The following is a 17,693-nucleotide window of genomic DNA, read 5'->3' as shown; positions in this document are numbered from 1 at the left end:
GGACAGCCCATGCAGTGCAGTGAGTGCACAACTGGCCCCCACCTTCAAGCATATGGTCCTTGTGCGATAACATTGAAGAGGAAATACAAAAGCAACCGGCAGAAAGAAGAATTTTAACTACAAATCCTCAGACGAAACAATGCTGTACGATTTCAAATATTGATTAGTTGGTCAGTTCAAAGATGGTTGATTAATTATTTTACACGTGTATCTTTAAGGAATAGGAAGGGGTTTGAGCCAATATTATCTGGTCTGAGAAATAAATGCTACACACTTTGGAGGACACCTCAACTCCAGAAACGTTCAGTGCCAAATGTCGATGCTGAGGAAAAGGGAGCAAAAACTGATTCGAGACATATGGGAAAGACTGACACCTGTAGCAGAGGACATCGGTGCAGATGCCCTTATTAGGTAAGTAATTGTAACAATTCCTGTTGGAATGGCATTCGATTTATTTTTATTGTATTTACGGAATACCTTTTTTGTATTTGTAAAATAGAAAAAAGTATTTTCTTTTCATACTTCTCTGCTGTGCTGCCACTGGGCGACTGATTTCCCCCCTTGGGATAATAAATGTATCTATATATCTATCTATCTATCTATCTATCTATCTATCTTGCTTGTATACTTTAAGTATTTCTAAAAGCAAGTACTCCCGTACGTTAACTCAAGTGTAAATTTGACAGAGCTTTCACTTGAAGTTGAGTAATATACTAATATTTGACCAGGAGTATCTATACTCTGACTCAAGTACTGGTGTAGAGACTGGTCGTGACATCCTGAACAGATTTTTAAACGATTCACTTTGATCAACACCAAAAAAACAAACACATTTGAATGTATTACTAAATCTTCCTTGGTCTAATATTGTAAATGTATTTTTCAACAAATGCACTCTTGCACTCCGTATGCAGCCTTTAAAGGCATGTGCCGGTAGATTCCAAAATGGTAAACGGCAGAGCAGACAAATAAGCATATCAGGATCAGGATCAACAACCCAAACTAAGTTTCAAGATAATGATTCGATGAATTTCTTCTATGGAGTATTAGATAGCTTATCCATGAAAAGCAGCAGAGATAGGCATACTGTTCATATTGTCACCATAAGGAAAGGAACTGTGCCTTATTTGCTCGCTTCTGTAGGCTGTTCACAACCGAACCTGGCTCCAAGACGTATTTCTCGCATCTGGACATCAGTGCCCGTTCTGAACACCTGCTTTCCCATGGGGAGAAGATCATCCTGGCCATAGCTGAGGGAGCCAAGGACATAAGCCAGTTGACAGAGACTATGGCACACCTCCAAACCCTGCACGCTTACAGGCTCCGAATAGACCCCATCAACTTCAAGGTCAGCCTGCCATCAGTTAGGCTAATAGCCAAAAATAATAGTAGGTCATAATAAAGAGACATCTTTTTCTGTATAATTTTCTGTAACCCCACAACCACAAAAGTCCATTTAGTTCAATGGATCTTTTCTGTCCTTTTTCTGATTGGACAATGTAATGTCCAATCGGACAGGATTGTTCACGTGACCATATCAGTATCACAATATGTAATATAATTGGTAAGATGGAATTCATCAGGAACAGTACAGATTATTTTCCAGCGGATTCCCTGGGACTCATGTCAGTGCAACCACACTTGCAATTTCCATGAATTGCACCATTCAATTATTATTATTATTATTATTTCTAGTTTGATTTATATTATTATTATGGTCATCATCATCTTCATCTTCAGTAGCCTATAACCTATAACATCAACATGTTATTAGTTAAATCCTGAGGTGAGGCCTACGAAGTGCTAGCCAATAATATAAAATAGGCTTCAATTACTCCAATGTAATACAATACATCTCTAATAATAACCCCTCTTTAATTGGTCATCAGCTATTCTCACACTGTCTGCTGGTCACACTGGCTGCTTACATGGGCCAGGACTTCACGCCTGTGGCGCATCGGGCCATGGACAAGTACCTGTCTGCCTTCTCCGCGGTGCTTGCGGAGAAATACAGATGAGAATCGTGGACTACCTGAGCTCTGAGATGCCCTGCACTATTTAAATTGTATTGTTTGTTGTTATGCATGTTGTTTTTAAATAAAAGTTGGTAAAAATGTATGTGCTTAATATCAAACATATAATTTTCGAAATGTCTGAGTGAGTGAGTGAGTGTCTGTCTGTCTGTCTGAAACAGCGTTTCTCCTCAGTGGCTGGAGCAATTGATCTGAAATCGCATCACCATTAGCATATGAACACACCTGACATAACTGTGAAGCCCGTTTGTCACTTTCACAAATCATATGCTGTATATTAGCATTTTTATGGTGTATCTACTATCTATTCTGCATCTAGCATGAGGCACATCTATTCTGCATCTAGCATGAGGCAACATGTTTAACCAGCTCTGTGTGTGTGTGTGTGTGTGTGTGTGTGTGTGTGTGTGTGTGTGTGTGTGTGTGTGTGTGTGTGTGTGTGTGTGTGTGTGTGTGTGTGTGTGTGTGTGTGTGTGTGTGTGTGTGTGTGTGCAGGCAGGCGGGTGTGTGCTGGGGGGAACGGGTATTTCTTACATTGATGCTCCTACATATTATCATGCAAGCACCAGTTAAAGTTACTTTCCATCCCTCATATACTGTGCACAGTGCACATCCCATAACCCACACACTGCACATCATTTTGGAGCTCATATCTTTGAACGGGTAAGGGCTAGTTGTACTAATTAGACTCTACTAATTAGTCTGTGCTTTGCACTGCAGTTTAACTGGCCTGCATAACCTCAGTGGAATGTATTTTGATGGTTTGTCATGGTTGTTTTCTTCTTGACTTTCATTGTCTCGAAAATGTTTTTAGCAAGACTGTTACATGTTTTTAGGCTATTTGTTTTGTTTTTAGGCTATTTGTTTTGACGGTCGCTTATCTCCCGATTAGGGAGTCTTACTGGTAGAGTATGTGTATTGTTATGTTTGTTGTGGACCCCAGGAAGAGTAGCTGCTACTTTGGCGGTAGCTAAAAGGAATCAGAATAATGTTAGACATAGTTCAACATAGACATAGTTTGACATAGTTCAACACCGCAAGAGCTAGAGCTAGAGCGCGCAAGAGCTAGAGCGGGCGGCATAGCTCAGGGGTAGAGAAACCGTTATTAGAGCACGAAGGGTTCCCGAAGGTTTCCCAGTTCGAATCCGGGCTCCCCCTGAGTTAATGTCGAAGGGTCCTTGGGCAAGACTCTGAACCCCACATTGCTCCCGGTACTGGATGGTGCCTTGCATGGTTTCCTCCGCCACCGGTGTATGAATGTGTGCGTGAATGGGTGAATGTAATGCACAATCTCTGTAAAGCGCTTTGGATAAAAAGCGCTATATAAATGCACCATTTACCATTTACCATTTAGAGCAAGTGAAGCCCACAAGGCACTGAAACCCCTGGACGTAGTGAGAAACATCATTTATGTTGCTATCCATGGTGCTGAACTCATACATTTAGCAACCCCAAGCTGACACCTCTGGGATTGAACCATATACGGTAGGTCATTGAAGTAGTAGGCTATTCATTCTGTATCATGTTCAAGTCAAGTGTGAATTTGAACTATCCCACCTTTTTAATTAACAATAATTATGAAGGATGTTTATTAATTACTTTTGAAGACAACCATAATATCAGTATGACTATATACAGTTAGTAGTCCTGTTCTAACTGGTCAATGGTAACAAACATGTCTATAGTATCCACACTGTAATCAGGTAACATTTATATACATTAATAAAGAGAATTGTAGCATTTGAATGGCATGTATAATGTGTATTTAATAATATACTGTATATTATCATGAATAGACATACATTTTTCAGGAGGTTCTCAGGAGGTTGCTCAAATTGGTTTACATAATTTTATATAATTAATATTCCTGTTTATAATTTGAAGAGCACTGCATTCATTCTGACCTGGTTTCATAAAAATGTAATCAGCACAGCAAGTACTGTTTAGATAAATACTAAATTAAAAAAAGACTGGGATGATATTTCAGGTGACCCAATCTGAAAGAAGAGAAAAGATTGAACTTAGGAACAAACAGCCCAAGTAGCAGCAAATCATTCTCTTCAAGGCCTATCATGTATGGCCTAGATTTGAGTAATTTAAACTTATTCACTGTGACATCAACCATTTGATTTATTTAATCTCTCTCTAGCCCTATGGCCTCCCCTAAGTAACAAGAAATCTTGTGAAATAAAATGTTGTCAACCAATCATCTAGGAGGATGATACACGAAAGAAGAAGATATACTCTCTCTCATTCTCTCTCTCTCTCTCTCTCTCTCTCTCTCTCTCTCTCTCTCTCTCTCTCTCTCTCTCCATCACACACACATAATAAAATGTTGCAAGTTTATGCCAATCGTGAACATATTCACATTTTATTGTATATTTACCTGTATATTTAGGCTTGTTTTTATTGATTGAACACAAAGTTGTCAATGTTTCTGTGACACACTGTCTAATCTGTTTGGATGCATTCCGACAATGCTGTAAATATAGTCCCTTTTGTCCACTGTATGCTCTTGTAGTAGGATAAATATGTCCACTACATTAGGATTGGCCAAAAATGAACCTAATATCTTAGGGGGAATGTCCTCAGTTACCATCTACAGAATTACTGTGTAAGGTTTTCCCAACTCAAGCTGAAACCTTGAACTTCTGTTACAGATGCGGCCTCTCATGCAGCACACCCAATAACAACAAAGACCATGGCTTGAATTTCATTTATTGCTTTCTTTATTGTCCAATAAATCAGATCATTGTACACGATCGCAGCGGCGCCACGTCATGGCCGCTGTTTTAACGGTACTTCTGCTGCAGAGCCAGGGCCACCAGCGCCAGGAACTTGTCCATAGCCAAGTGGACCAGGGGGGTGAAGTCGTCAGGGAACATCATGGACATCGTCAGCAGGATGCAGTGGATAAACAACTGAAATGAGAGATGAAAAGGTAAGTGCTGTGTTGACATAAAATCAAAAGGTGATTGCCAAGAACCAACATACATTAGTTTTTTCTTTTCTTTGTTACTGCTCTCTTATCCAAATAAGTGCTTGGCACAAATCTTAAAGCCTAACAATCCTCGATTGTGAGATATAAGAAGACCTACAGCTCCTTTCAACTTAGAAGCAGATATAGTCACTGTCGGGCAGAAACCTCGTATCTCCAACTTTCAAATTTGTAATTTGTTTTCGTAAAGTAAAGCCCTGCTTCATCATACAAGACTGTCGCACAAAACTACCGCGCACCGTGAGGCATTGTGTGCTTGTAGATCTGCTATTTTCACTATTTTAAAGCCTTTTTAAATATACAAAAACGCAGAGAAAGGTTTCCACCCGACAACAACGATAGGCTGTGAAGGCTTTAGGCTACGTACCTTGAAGTTGATGGGATCAATCCTGAGCATGAAGGCGTGCAACTCGCTGAGGGTAAGGAGACCAGCGTTCAGGTCATCTACCTTAGTGATGGCATCGAACACAGCATTCATGATGACAACGCCATGCTTCCTGACATTGACAGAGTCCTTGGACAAGTCCTTCCAGTGGCCAAAGTAGGACTTGGACTGAGGGAAAACAGCCAACAACCTGGGGGTGGAAGAGATAGTGGGTGCTTGCATAAAGTGATTCAGTATAAAGAATAGGTTCAGTTTCAGGATTTGTAGTGTTATTCAGTATAAAGAATAGGTTCAGTTTCAGGATTTGTAGTGTTATTCAGTATAAAGAATAGGTTCAGTTTCAGGATTTGTAGTGGGCCCCCGATTTATTACACTGGTCTGGGATGCAGTCAGGAGAGGGATAAAAGAAAGAGACAAGAGAAAAAATGTACTTGAAAGGGCAACTACACCTGATTGTTTGCAACATTTACGCATTTAGTGTTCACAAACGTTGAAACTGAAATGTTTTGGTGGGCATTTGATCTCTCGTATGGTAGACTATCACCTGATTGACCGTAAAAACCCATCTTATCCATCTGAGCAGTATGAACGATTATTTACCTTCCTTGTTATGTGGCATCGAATCACATTCCTTGACATTTTTCCATATCATATCATAGCATACATGTTTCTCACCTGACAAGAGCCTCACTTCCAAGCTCATCGGACCTGGCGGAGATCTTTGTGAGGAAAACCGTGCAGGCGGACTTTTCCTTGGCAGACAGACTCATGTTGGCTGGCGGAACTGAGGACTTCTCAAGCAATGCAGGTCAGGAATGACGCTTTTGAACGGGCTGATGTTCTGCAGCATCAGGAGGCTCTTTTATGAGCCACAATTCACCACGTGAGTCACCTTAGCCCCACCTCTGTCTGCTCTCCATTGGCTAGAAGAGGAGATCATAGATCTGGAATTGATGGAAGAGATGAGGTATCAGCTAATTCTGTGAACTTGGGGGTGTTGTCCGGCCTTATCTCTTTAAGCTAAATATAGAAGCATTCTGTAGTGTAGCTTATACAACGGGGAAGGTGGGAACAATTGGAACATTTGTAATAAAAGCCTAAATGACACCCATTCCTGTCAGTCTACTATCCAATAAAGGCAAAAAGCCCAAAAACAAATCTTAAAAAAAAAAAAAATGACACCCATGGCCCTAATCCTGGTGTCTGCCACATTTCAACGTAAATACATGTAAGTGCAGTATGACGAAGGCCAAGTACCAAAACATTTGGACCCCTTTGCCTTTAAAGTCCAGATTATTCCATGGACTTTTTATCAAGTAATGTTTTGACGCATAATTTCGATTCATAAACACGTAAAAGACCAAATACTTGACTATAAGTAGCCTATCTTAAATATAAGTTAGAATAGCCCTTGTTCTCTCATTTTAAAGCTACACTGGAAGGTGTGGGCCACAGTCATAGAGTTCATGTATCACACTCAAATCTACAGTACAGCGAATCACACATACATTACAAAAATATATAGTGAGAAGAGAGGAGGTGCCTATTCTATATTTAGTTACAGCTGTTTTTCACCTTTATCTATCATCTGTGTGTATGTCTCTTCAGCAGACTGTGTGCTCTCTCACCCGACAAAATTCAAGAGCAAACTGTGCTTGTTGCAAAACAACTGCACATTTTCAAGCCTGCTTCCATCATACATATTGGGATGTCATATGCCTCATGTTTGGACATACTCTATGAACTGACACAAACAGTTTTTCCTATATCCTTCTGTGTGGACAACAATATTCCCTATAAAACATTACAGTATTCCCAAATGACAAACTATGGGTTAAGGAACTAAAAAGTCTTATAAGCATATATACGTGTATATATTTTTATTTTAAATACTGTATAGGCTACATGGAATAGAAAATATGGAAATATGGAAAAGTAAGAAATGAGAGGAAAAAAAAGCTAAAACCTACCAACAACTATAGGAGAGAAAAAGTTAAAAGGGTAAAAGAGCCTAAAATGTTAGCAGGGACTCGAAAACGAAATATAGCTGTAAGTGGTACGGTAATTTTATTTATCTGAACGGCAGCCAATCTAAGACCATCTCTCCTTACAGCCGAAACACTTTTAGTATTTTGCCCACAATAAATAGATAATGGAACTGTGAGTACAGGTGGTTTGTTTGTTCTATTGTCACCACAGTGCATCCAACTAGAACTGTGTTATTTATTTATTGAATTTATTGATGTATTGATTGATTGATTTTTGGCTGGGTGGAACTGCAGCCAGTGACTAAATTATAGGATTGGAGTACAGAACTGGACAAGTTTGGGGACCACCACTGGGACCAGAGTTACATGATTGTGGTTGACGGAGCACTGAGAGAGCAATCACAGAGCAGAGATGACTCTGCACCTATAATCACTGTGCCTCATTGGCTCGCTACACGGGAGAGGGCGCAAGCACCTGTATTTTAAACGGGGCGTGAATTCTATTTGATTTACAAGCGGTGAAATTCATCATCTGGTTCGCCTGAGATGAACACAAATAAAAGCTGTTTTTTAGCAGACCTACTTATTGTACATTAAAATTAACCTGACTCCGCCAGACGGTGTTGAGTTCACAAGTTCACAGTCAAGTTCACGTATATAGGTCAGTCAATCTAAGAGAAAATATGGCTTAACCCCCAAAAAATTGATACAAAAGGTTTTTCAATGGATTCTGGTAGCATTGCGGGCATGCTAATTAACATAGTAAAAATCTACCAAAATCTACCTCCAAGAAAGCCGCCATTTTCAAGATGGCGTCCCAGATTGTTGCGGGGAGCTTAAAATGGCTATATCTCGAATGGAAGAAAAATTGCAAATGCTTTTTCAACTGATTCTGGTACCTCTGGACATGCTTGAGAACATACTAAAGATTTAGGAAAATACACCTTCCAGAAAGGCTTCATTTTCAAGATGGCGTGTGCGCGCGTCCATGATGGCCGCTGGGAGCTTAAAATTCCTATAACCTGGGATTTATATGTAAAGAATCATAACAATAAGGTTAAACCTTATATTGATTCACCTAGTATAGTGAACTTAACTTGTGAACTCTTGCTCAATGCCGCCACCATCTGGCGGAGTCAGGTTACATTAAAATTAGGGCTGGGATGCGATTAAAGATTTTAATCTAATTAATTACAGGCTCTGTGATTAATTAATCGCAATTAATCGCATTTTAATCGCACATCAATATTTAAACTGAGAAGCATTGTTTTTCAAGTAAAACACATTTTGTTGTACGAGTGAATCAAAATTCATCAAAATTTCGCATCCACTGGGCCAAGCAAAGCGCTCTGATCGGCTACTTCTCTCTTTGCGTTTGTTGTCTCTTCTTGGTTGGTGCATCACTATGATCGGGATGCCCGAAACTGAAGGTTCTGTGGTGCAAAAACTATGTGCGATTAAAATGGGTAAATTTTTTTAATCGCGTTAATTTTCTGTAATTAATTAATCGCAATTAATCAGTTAAAGTCCCAGCCTTAATTAAAATATAGTATGCTTTATGGAGCTCCATTGTGTGTTAAGCAGAAGCAAATTTCTGTTCATTAGGCTACTAAGTACTTTTTCTGCCTCTGACTTCTCCTGGTGAGACACTAGGAGAGTTGGCTCGACAGCCAAACGGAACAGGGAACAATCAAAGAAAGGCTGACTTCATATCATTAACATACAGTAAAAGGAGCTCTCTTGTGGGACCCCACATACAGTATTAGTGGTTTCGGTGAGACAGGGTGCCATTAACATTCAACATTTGTTCTCTGCCCTCTAAATAAGACCACTAATAGAGCTCAACTTTGATCATTGAACATGACTAACAACAAACAAATAATAAATAGGATGGGCATAGAAAGAATATTACAGTTAAACATTTGACACATGATCTTGTATGTATATTGTATAGTTGTAGAATATTGCATGCTTCACAGTAAAACTCATCTTATCCTGCTAAGCAGTACAATGAATACCCTTCCTTCCTTATGTGGGATGATAAAGTATAATTTCACATGCCATATCCTCCCTTTAGTCCCTAATTCCGTATACCGGGCGGTGTCTCACCTGGTAAGAGCCTCCAAACTCATCGGACACTGCTGGACATCTTTGTGAAGACGGTGGACCTTTCTTTGGCAGACAGACATGTTTTTGCTGGATGGCTGAACTGAGGACGCATAGGAGGAATGAAGCTTTGGAGCGGTCTGAAGTTCTGCAGCATCACAAGGCTCTTTTATGATCTACGATTTGCCATGTGAGTTAACCCCACCTCTTTTGGCTCTCTAGACAGATTTGGAATTGATGGAAGAGATGAGGTATCAGAACATTCTGTGAATTTGGGGTGTTGTCTGGTCTTATCTCTCTGACCTTTATATAGAAGCACAGTCTAATTGTGGGCTCGCCTATAAGGCGAGCACACTTTAGATATTGTCATTATTTACTAGGCAGGCAGTCAGTGCAAGTATCAAAAAACTTCGGTTCCTTTCTACTCCTACATACTTAGTGAGAAAATGAAAATAAAAACATCAATGTGTTCAGTTTACAGTGGCGAAGTGTGCTATTATTTTTTATAGCAATCGGCCAAATGGTGGCGCTGTAGGAAGCCTTCGAAAGTGCGAACTTTGAACAGGTATAGCTCATGCTGTGTTATACATACAGCCATGAAACCTGTATACACTTATGCGTCTCCTCATGCCGAACAACTTTTACCCTCTAACTTTTGACCTCTGACCTTTAGGTCTCCCACAATTCGGAATTATATGAAAAACAGTAAAAATCTATCTCCTCCTGGGATTTTCGCGTCAAGTGCACAAAACTTTTTTCACATGAACTTTGAACCTATATCTACACAGGCTATGTGGTGAGAAGTTTGTACGTTAAATAATGATTTTTTTAATAATTCAATATATATTGCGGTTTTATGCAAATTATTCTTCGGCCTCTAAATCATACATGCAAAGTTACACGTTCATGGCATTTGGCAAAGATGTGGAGGGTTAGTCAAAGTATCACTGAAACCAATTTTATTCCAATCGGCCAAAGGGGGGCGCTATACGAAGCGTCTGAAAATTCAAACTTCAAACGGGCATAAGTCATGACTCGTTTCGTTTGAAGACATGCAACTTGTTACACGCGTGCTTTGACTCAAGCGGAAGACATCTGTGTCGTTGTTAAGTAAGCTCCGCCCTTTGATTTTCCGCCATTTTGAGCAGTTTGTAAAACGCGTAAACCCGCTTTTATTCTGGAATTTTCGCGTCACGTGCACAAAACTTTTTTTACGTGAACTTTGGACCGATATCTAAAGATCTGTCAGATCGGATTTCTTTAACATTGAAACATGCTTTTTTAAATAATTCAAACAATATTGCATTTTTATGCAAATTATTCTTCTGCCTCTAAAACATACATGCAAAGTCACATTTTCATGACAAAATAGTGTAGAGGGTTAGTTCAAATATCACTGAAACCAATCTTACCCCAAATGGCCAAAGGGGGGCGCTATATAATTTTGAGCAGTTTGTAAAACGCTTAAACCCGTTTTTATTCTAGGATTTTTTTTGCAATTTGCATGAAACATTCTACACGCAATCTAAGGACCTTTATCTAACATGCCTATGAAGTGCACACAAAAAAAATATAAAATAATAATAATAAATATAGCTGCAAGCAGCGATAAAGTGTACAAAGCCAAAAACACCTCAAATCATGAACACAGTCTGGGATGTGCGTGAAATCTTGCAAGCACATTCCCAATAGGTCAAGGAACAGATACCAACCTTCTCACATTGGCCTGATATAGCGCCACCAGCGGGTCAACTTTTGCACAACACATTTTTGGAACAAAATGGACCAATCTTTGACGTCAGTAACGTCAAAGAGAGCACTGCCTGCGATCTTGACATTTTGTGCTTTTATATAGCCATTGTTTTCCGGCTTGAAGCGAGCCCACAATTGTTTCGAAGGAACAATATTTTTCTAGTTATACACTAATGTGCACTTCATGACCTGAAAATGAAAGTTTTGCTGTTTGTACACACTACCCGTTTAGGCCAAATATCCATGTTAGATCTTAGCTTGAAAACAAACTATTCTGTCAGAAAAAGCTTTAACAAGGCTGAGACCATTGCCATACATTCCTATATATTGTATATTTTGGCTGTATGTTCGAAATTCCATTGGCGCTACTGTATATCCACAGGCTTTATAAGGGCACTTCCATTCATCTTTTATTACGTACCCATTTACACTATGTACACTGACAAATTCAGTCAGTCAAAATCTCAGGAGAAGCTATTGGATTGGTCAACTAGTTGTGCCCTCAGAAAGGACTATTCATTCACAATAAACAAATAGTTTATATTCAAATACATGTATGTGATCTCACTGGCACTGCATCTGCACTTTTAGCCTGGCAATTTACATTGCATAGCTTGGTCACTTGGGACATGTACACTGTGATTGGCTGTAGTGCGTTGTGAGGGGCCAACCAGCTGACCAATCCGATATCTTCTTCTGAGATTTGTCAGTGTACATACAGCAGTAAGGCTGAAGGGACATACCTTTGTCTTCTAGAGCCTGTAGACTGAATATACAGCCAGAATATTCAATAATATAGGCTAAATCCATGGTCTAAATCCATGTTCTCATGTTTAAAATGACATTTTCTGACAGAATGGCTTGTTTTAAAAGTAAAAGGTTGTTTTAAAAGGTCTCACATGGATAGTTGGGTCAAAACAGACAATAGGTAAAGGTAAAGGAAAGTTACAAACAGCCAAAACAAAAATGTCAGGCTGTGAACAGCACGTTTCTGTAGTGTGTGTATAGTCTATTACAGAATTGTACATCTATATTAAGCTTCAAGAGATAAAGCCAGGCAACACAAGTTCACAGAGTGTGTTGCAGCCTTATCTCTTCCATCAAGTCCAAATCTGTCTCCTCGTCTAGGTGATGACAACAGTGGCTGGGACAAAAAAAAGACATCTGGGAACTCAGATTGTGACGACAGAGGTGGGGTTAACGCGGTGACTCACGTGGTGAATTCTGGCTCATAAAAGAGCCTCCTGATGCTGTAGAACCTTCCAGAACACTCCAAAGCTTCATTCTTACATCGCTTGAGAAGCCCTCAGCCATCAACCAAAATGAGTCTGACCATCAGAGAAAAGGCCACCGTCCAGGATTTCCTCAACAAGATGAGGGGCATGCACAATGAGGTTGGGGCTGAGGCTCTTACCAGGTGAGATACCGGTATATCTTGCTATGTTCAATGGTCACTGAATTGAGGTTCATGGACTCACTGGTAGTCTAAGTAATTCTCGATAAGAGACTATATACATAAATGGAGATGGAGACAACCAGTTGTAGTTGCCCTTGTGAGAAGTAACAGACAGCCTTCATTTCACGTTAATAGCCGTATGTCATACATGTGTCATATGTGTAGAATACACGGATACCTTTCACCTTTCTCACCATATTTGCCAATACCATGATCTCTTCTGCCCCCAGGTTGTTGCAGGTTTTCCCCCAGGCCAAATCCTACTTCGCCCACTGGAAAGACTTGTCCAAGGACTCTGTCGAAGTCAGGAAACATGGCGTCGTCATTATGGATGGTGTCTATGATGCCCTGGGTAAGATAGATGACCTGAACGGTGGTCTCCTCACCCTCAGCGAGCTGCACGCCTTCATGCTCAGGATTGATCCCATCAACTTCAAGGTAGGGAGCATAAATTCCTTCAGAGCATTTGTGTTACATCAAATTGAATAAGTAAGAAATTAACGTATCAAACTCTTAGCTTTTGAGTTTACAGTATGTGGACACAACACCCTACATCTTGGTCTCTCTTTTCAGTTATTTATCCATTGCATTCTGGTGACCCTGGCCATGATGTTCCCCGAGGACTTCACCCCCCAGGTCCACTTGGCTGTTGACAAGTTCCTGGCCCTGGTGGCTCTTGCTTTGCAGCAGAAGTACCGTTAAAACAGTGGTCTGCTGTTGGTGCTGCTATGCTTGTGTATAATGGCCTAAATTATTGGACAATAAAGAAAACGTTAAATCATGCTTTTCTCTTTGTGGTTTATCCTATATGGTCAAAAGGACAAGTAAATTCTGCCAGCAGTGCTGCTAACAATACAACAAAAAGGAGTCTTTACAGCATTGTCATAATCCTTCCAAAGGTGGATTATTTGACAGTGTGTCACAGACACAGAAACATTTTCACAACTTTGGGTTAATTTAATGGTTAGCATTCATAATATGATAGAGAAGAGTGACTGCTACTGTATAGTCAAATTGTAAAGAACTGGCCTTATGGGTGAATATATATTCAAAATAGTAACCATTCATTTTAACAGGATATTGAAGTACATTAGATTCCAGGATTACTATCATTATCACTGTCTGCAACCTGATGGTATTATGTAGTTTAAACCCTGGCCTACAGCATATACTTTGTTGACCGGAATCCCAGGTGTCTATATTGGTCCGCTACTTTTCCCCCCTCTACACAAATTGTTCACCCCAGCACCCAACTCTCCTTAAATAATTACCAAATAATTTATTATTTTCTATCAATTACACTCCTCATGAATGTTTTTGTTGCATTCCTGAGCCAATAATTTGATGACCAGGTCATTGGTCAATAGGAGACTCTACCACCGGAGACTCCACTGGTCATTATATTATTATTATCCTGCCCTAACACAGGATGATTTTGGTTTAGAGGGGCGTATTCAATTCACCCTGAAAATGGCAGGTGGATCCTATTGGCTCACCGATCTGTGCATCTGCCCCAAGGCCTGCCCTTGCTCCCCATAGCACACAGCTTAGAGCCCTGGCGTCACAACTGGTTGGTTGGGGAAATGGAAGGTTGACTCCATCTTCCTGCCAGAAATTGCAGAAGCAAAGCCCCATCTTTTCTTTTTGAGCCAAACGCGAATGAATATTAAAAGCCTGGGTACGGAGCCTGTTAAAAACTCATACCCTGCCAAAAAAGATGTTTCTATGATAAAAACGTCTTTAAAACGTCTTTTTCACTATGGACCTCCCCCTGCCAGACGTCTTCTGAACGTCTTTTTTTTTTAAATAATAAAAATAAAAAAATAAAAAATTGAAATTTTTTTTTTTGAAAAAAAAATAATTTGGACCTCCAACAGTGTACTAGGCATGATCGCGATCGCGAAATTGCATGTTTAACCCCCATACCAACCCCATCTTTCAAACATGGCAGCCATGTTTGTTTACATTTGAAGAAAACATAAGGGCTCCTTTCTCCTGAATGCCTGAACGGATTTCCAAGCGGACTTTTTTGTTTGAAAGCTGTGAAAAGCATGCACATGCATAGTGCATGATCTGCACAAGCGTAATTTGACAGGGTTTTTGGGTTTTAAAAACCCAAGGGCCCCCCCTAGTGGCGAAAATAAAATGTGTTTTTAATAGGCCTAAATAAAACAATGCGCCCATATCTACATAAATTCATACCACTGTGGATTAATCATTGTAGTTTGCGCTTAAATCGCGCAAAGACAACAGACCCGGGCCCCTTTGATCAGGGCCCCCTTGATCTGAAAACCCATGGGGAATAAGGTCTAATTTCGCCACTGATGATCATGTGCACGAATGTGTGCACCAGCGTGCACACTATTTTTTTAACCCTTTGTTGGCGAACCGGCAATATAAGAGGTCATCCCACTTTAAATATGGCACCGACTGAGTTAAGTTATTTGCTTAGTAACAAGAACAACAAAACCAAAAAAATCTTGGTGAATTCAATGCTTCATGGGGTGTGTAATTGATAGACAATAAGTCATGTTTTGGGTGAACTACTCCTTCTGAAAAAAAAGTCAATTCATGACCAAAAAGGCATAGCAAATCCAGGCCCAGGCACTGAGGGTAGGTTTGAATACCGAATATAAAAGCTATTGAATTTGATAGTCTAGACTAGAGCATGGGTCATGGGTGGGCAACTTTGATGATAGAGAGGGCCAATATGGGTGCATTCGGAAATACTCACCGGGAGCGCAATCACGATTAGTTTGTATTGGTCAGTGCGATCAATCAGTGCTGGATATCCAAATGCACCCTATATTTTCACACTCATTCCAGAGGGCCACATTTTATTGCTGTGGGGTAGAAACCTCTCCATATTTTATTTAATTTCAAATGATTTTGGTTATACTTAACTTGTTAACCTTACAATACATTGGACATAAAAAAGAGGAAAATACTTTTTTTGGGCATTGGTAACTCCTTATATGGTTATAGCTGAGTCATGGTGACATGAGCGTGACCTCAGAGGTCCAATTTTAATATAGGATGTCATTAGCCCATAAGGTATTTTTTTGTTTACAGAGCTAACTGCTCCTACATCTGGCTTTGTCTGTATGCAGACTATGCACATACTGTATGTCCCGCCTCATCCCACATTGGCCAAGCTTCGCAGGACTCTTAATGAAATTAACTCATAATTGAATAGCATTTCACACTCCATGTGATTTCTTTTGTTGCAACTTGACAGAGAAGTAGCTCTTCTGTAATATGGACTGTCAATCTTCTCCATAATTTACAGTAGGTATGTTAACCATGACACCAGTAAGACCGTCAGGTATACACCGCTTTGAGTGATTTTAGGGCAAAATCTGTAGGAGCAGTGTCCAAAAATGTGTTTTAAAAAAATCGGCCTGATGGTGGCGCTAAATGGGACAGATCCATGTTGATGACATGACTTTAGAGATACCGACGTGTACCGCCTTGCGTGATTTTAGGGCAAAATCTGTAGGAGCAGTGTCCAAAAATGTGTTTTGCAAGAATCGGCCTCATGGTGGCACTAGAAGAGGGCCATGTGAGAAATGAGGGGGTTGTGGTTTGGCAACCAATGAGTGTGTGTGCAAAGTTTGGCATGGATCGGGGCAAGGGTGGCGGAGATACGAGTAGGGGAAAAGTGTGACGTGTGACATGTGACGTTTGACTGACAGACAGACAGACTGACTGACAGCCGGTGGAGGTTTTGATAGTAACTGCGACCTGACGATCGCAATAAACCACAAAGAGAAAAGCTTGGATTTAATTCAACGCTTCTTTATTGTCCAATAAATTAGACCATTGTACACAAGCGTATCAGCACCAACAGCACACCACTGTTTTAACGGTACTTCTGCTGCAGAGCCAGAGCCACCAGGGCCAGGAACTTGTCAATAGCCAAGTGGACCTGGGGGGTGAAGTCCTCGGGGAACATCATGGCCAGCACCACCAGAATGCAGTGGATAAATAACTGAAATTAGAGACAAAGACGTAGGTGTTGATGAACTTTACACTCAAAAGTGATCGCTAAGAATTGGATGGATACATTAATTTCTTACTTTTTCTGTTTTGGGCATTTAACCGGGACTTTTATTCAAATACACAAACCTTAAAGCCTAAAACTTGAATACCGGTATTTCAATTGTGAGATCATCAGCATTCAAATGAGACATGAGCAGACCTACAGCCCACAAATGCTGTGAAGTAATTTAGGCTGCCTACCTTGAAGTTGATGGGGTCAATCCTGAGCATGAAGGCGTGCAGCTCGCTGAGGGTGAGGAGACCAGTATTCAGGTCATCTATATTCTCCAGGGCAAAATACACACCATTCATAATGACGACACCATGATTCCTGACTTCAACGGAGTCCTTGGACAAGTCCTTCCATTGGGCAAAGTAGGACTTGGCCTGGGGGAAAACAGTCAACAACCTGGGGGCAGAATAGATCATGGTATTGGCAAATATGTTGAAAAAGGTGAAAAGTATCTGTGTATGTGTACAACTATGACCAGCTATATTAATGTGAAATTAAGGCTGTACGTCCGTGACTTCTCACAAGTCATAGACTGTCTGCATCTACAGTACGTTTATGTATTATAGTATTCTCTTATTGAGAATTACTTTGATTAACAGTGAGTTCATGAACCTCAATTCATTGATCATTGAACATGGCAAGCAAACAATAATAAATAGAAATGCCATAGTGCTCACAGTATGATTTTTAGAATTATTACAGTTAAATGTTTATGACCTATGAGCTTGTATTAGAAGACTATTACAGTACATAAGCAGTATGAACGATGAATTACCTTTCTTGTGTGGAATCAAGTAATATCATATATATCTTCCCTTAAATAGCTATTTCCGTATCGTGGTATATCGGTATCTCACCTGGCAAGAGCCTCAGCCCCAACCTCATTGTGCTGGCCCCTGATCTTGTTGAGGAAACTCTTCA

At 40.2% G+C, this 17,693-nt stretch overlaps 3 protein-coding genes across 3 annotated transcripts; 2 read left to right on the top strand and 1 right to left on the bottom strand.

Annotated features, from left to right (window-relative positions):
* Nucleotides 1–85: 85 nt before the first annotated feature.
* hbae4 (hemoglobin alpha embryonic-4) lies at nt 86–2,026 on the top strand. Its single transcript, XM_080747722.1, has 3 exons — nt 86–411; nt 1,144–1,348; nt 1,890–2,026. Exons 1-3 carry the CDS (start codon nt 314–316, stop codon nt 2,016–2,018), a joined length of 432 nt encoding a protein of 143 aa, XP_080603848.1. The 5' UTR covers nt 86–313; the 3' UTR covers nt 2,019–2,026.
* Nucleotides 2,027–4,825: 2,799 nt separating this feature from the next.
* LOC308303056 (hemoglobin subunit alpha-1-like) lies at nt 4,826–6,186 on the bottom strand (the record flags this gene model as incomplete). The annotated part of the gene is made up of 3 exons (XM_080747375.1): nt 4,826–4,954; nt 5,399–5,606; nt 6,092–6,186. 3 exons carry the CDS (start codon nt 6,184–6,186, stop codon nt 4,826–4,828), a joined length of 432 nt encoding a protein of 143 aa, XP_080603501.1.
* Nucleotides 6,187–12,584: 6,398 nt separating this feature from the next.
* Nucleotides 12,585–13,420, top strand: LOC308303055 (hemoglobin subunit alpha-2-like; the record flags this gene model as incomplete). Its single annotated transcript, XM_080747374.1, has 3 exons — nt 12,585–12,679; nt 12,949–13,156; nt 13,292–13,420. The coding sequence occupies 3 exons, from the start codon at nt 12,585–12,587 to the stop codon at nt 13,418–13,420; spliced, it is 432 nt and encodes a 143-aa protein (XP_080603500.1).
* Between the last annotated feature and the right edge of the window lie 4,273 nt (nt 13,421–17,693).

The sequence above is a fragment of the Nannobrachium achirus genome, assembly GCF_963921795.1.
Source record: "Nannobrachium achirus genome assembly, chromosome: 18".
Taxonomy (NCBI): Eukaryota; Metazoa; Chordata; class Actinopteri; order Myctophiformes; family Myctophidae; genus Nannobrachium; species Nannobrachium achirus.
The sequence above is the reverse complement of the archived record's forward strand: the minus strand, read 5'-3'. Positions and strand labels throughout refer to the sequence as shown.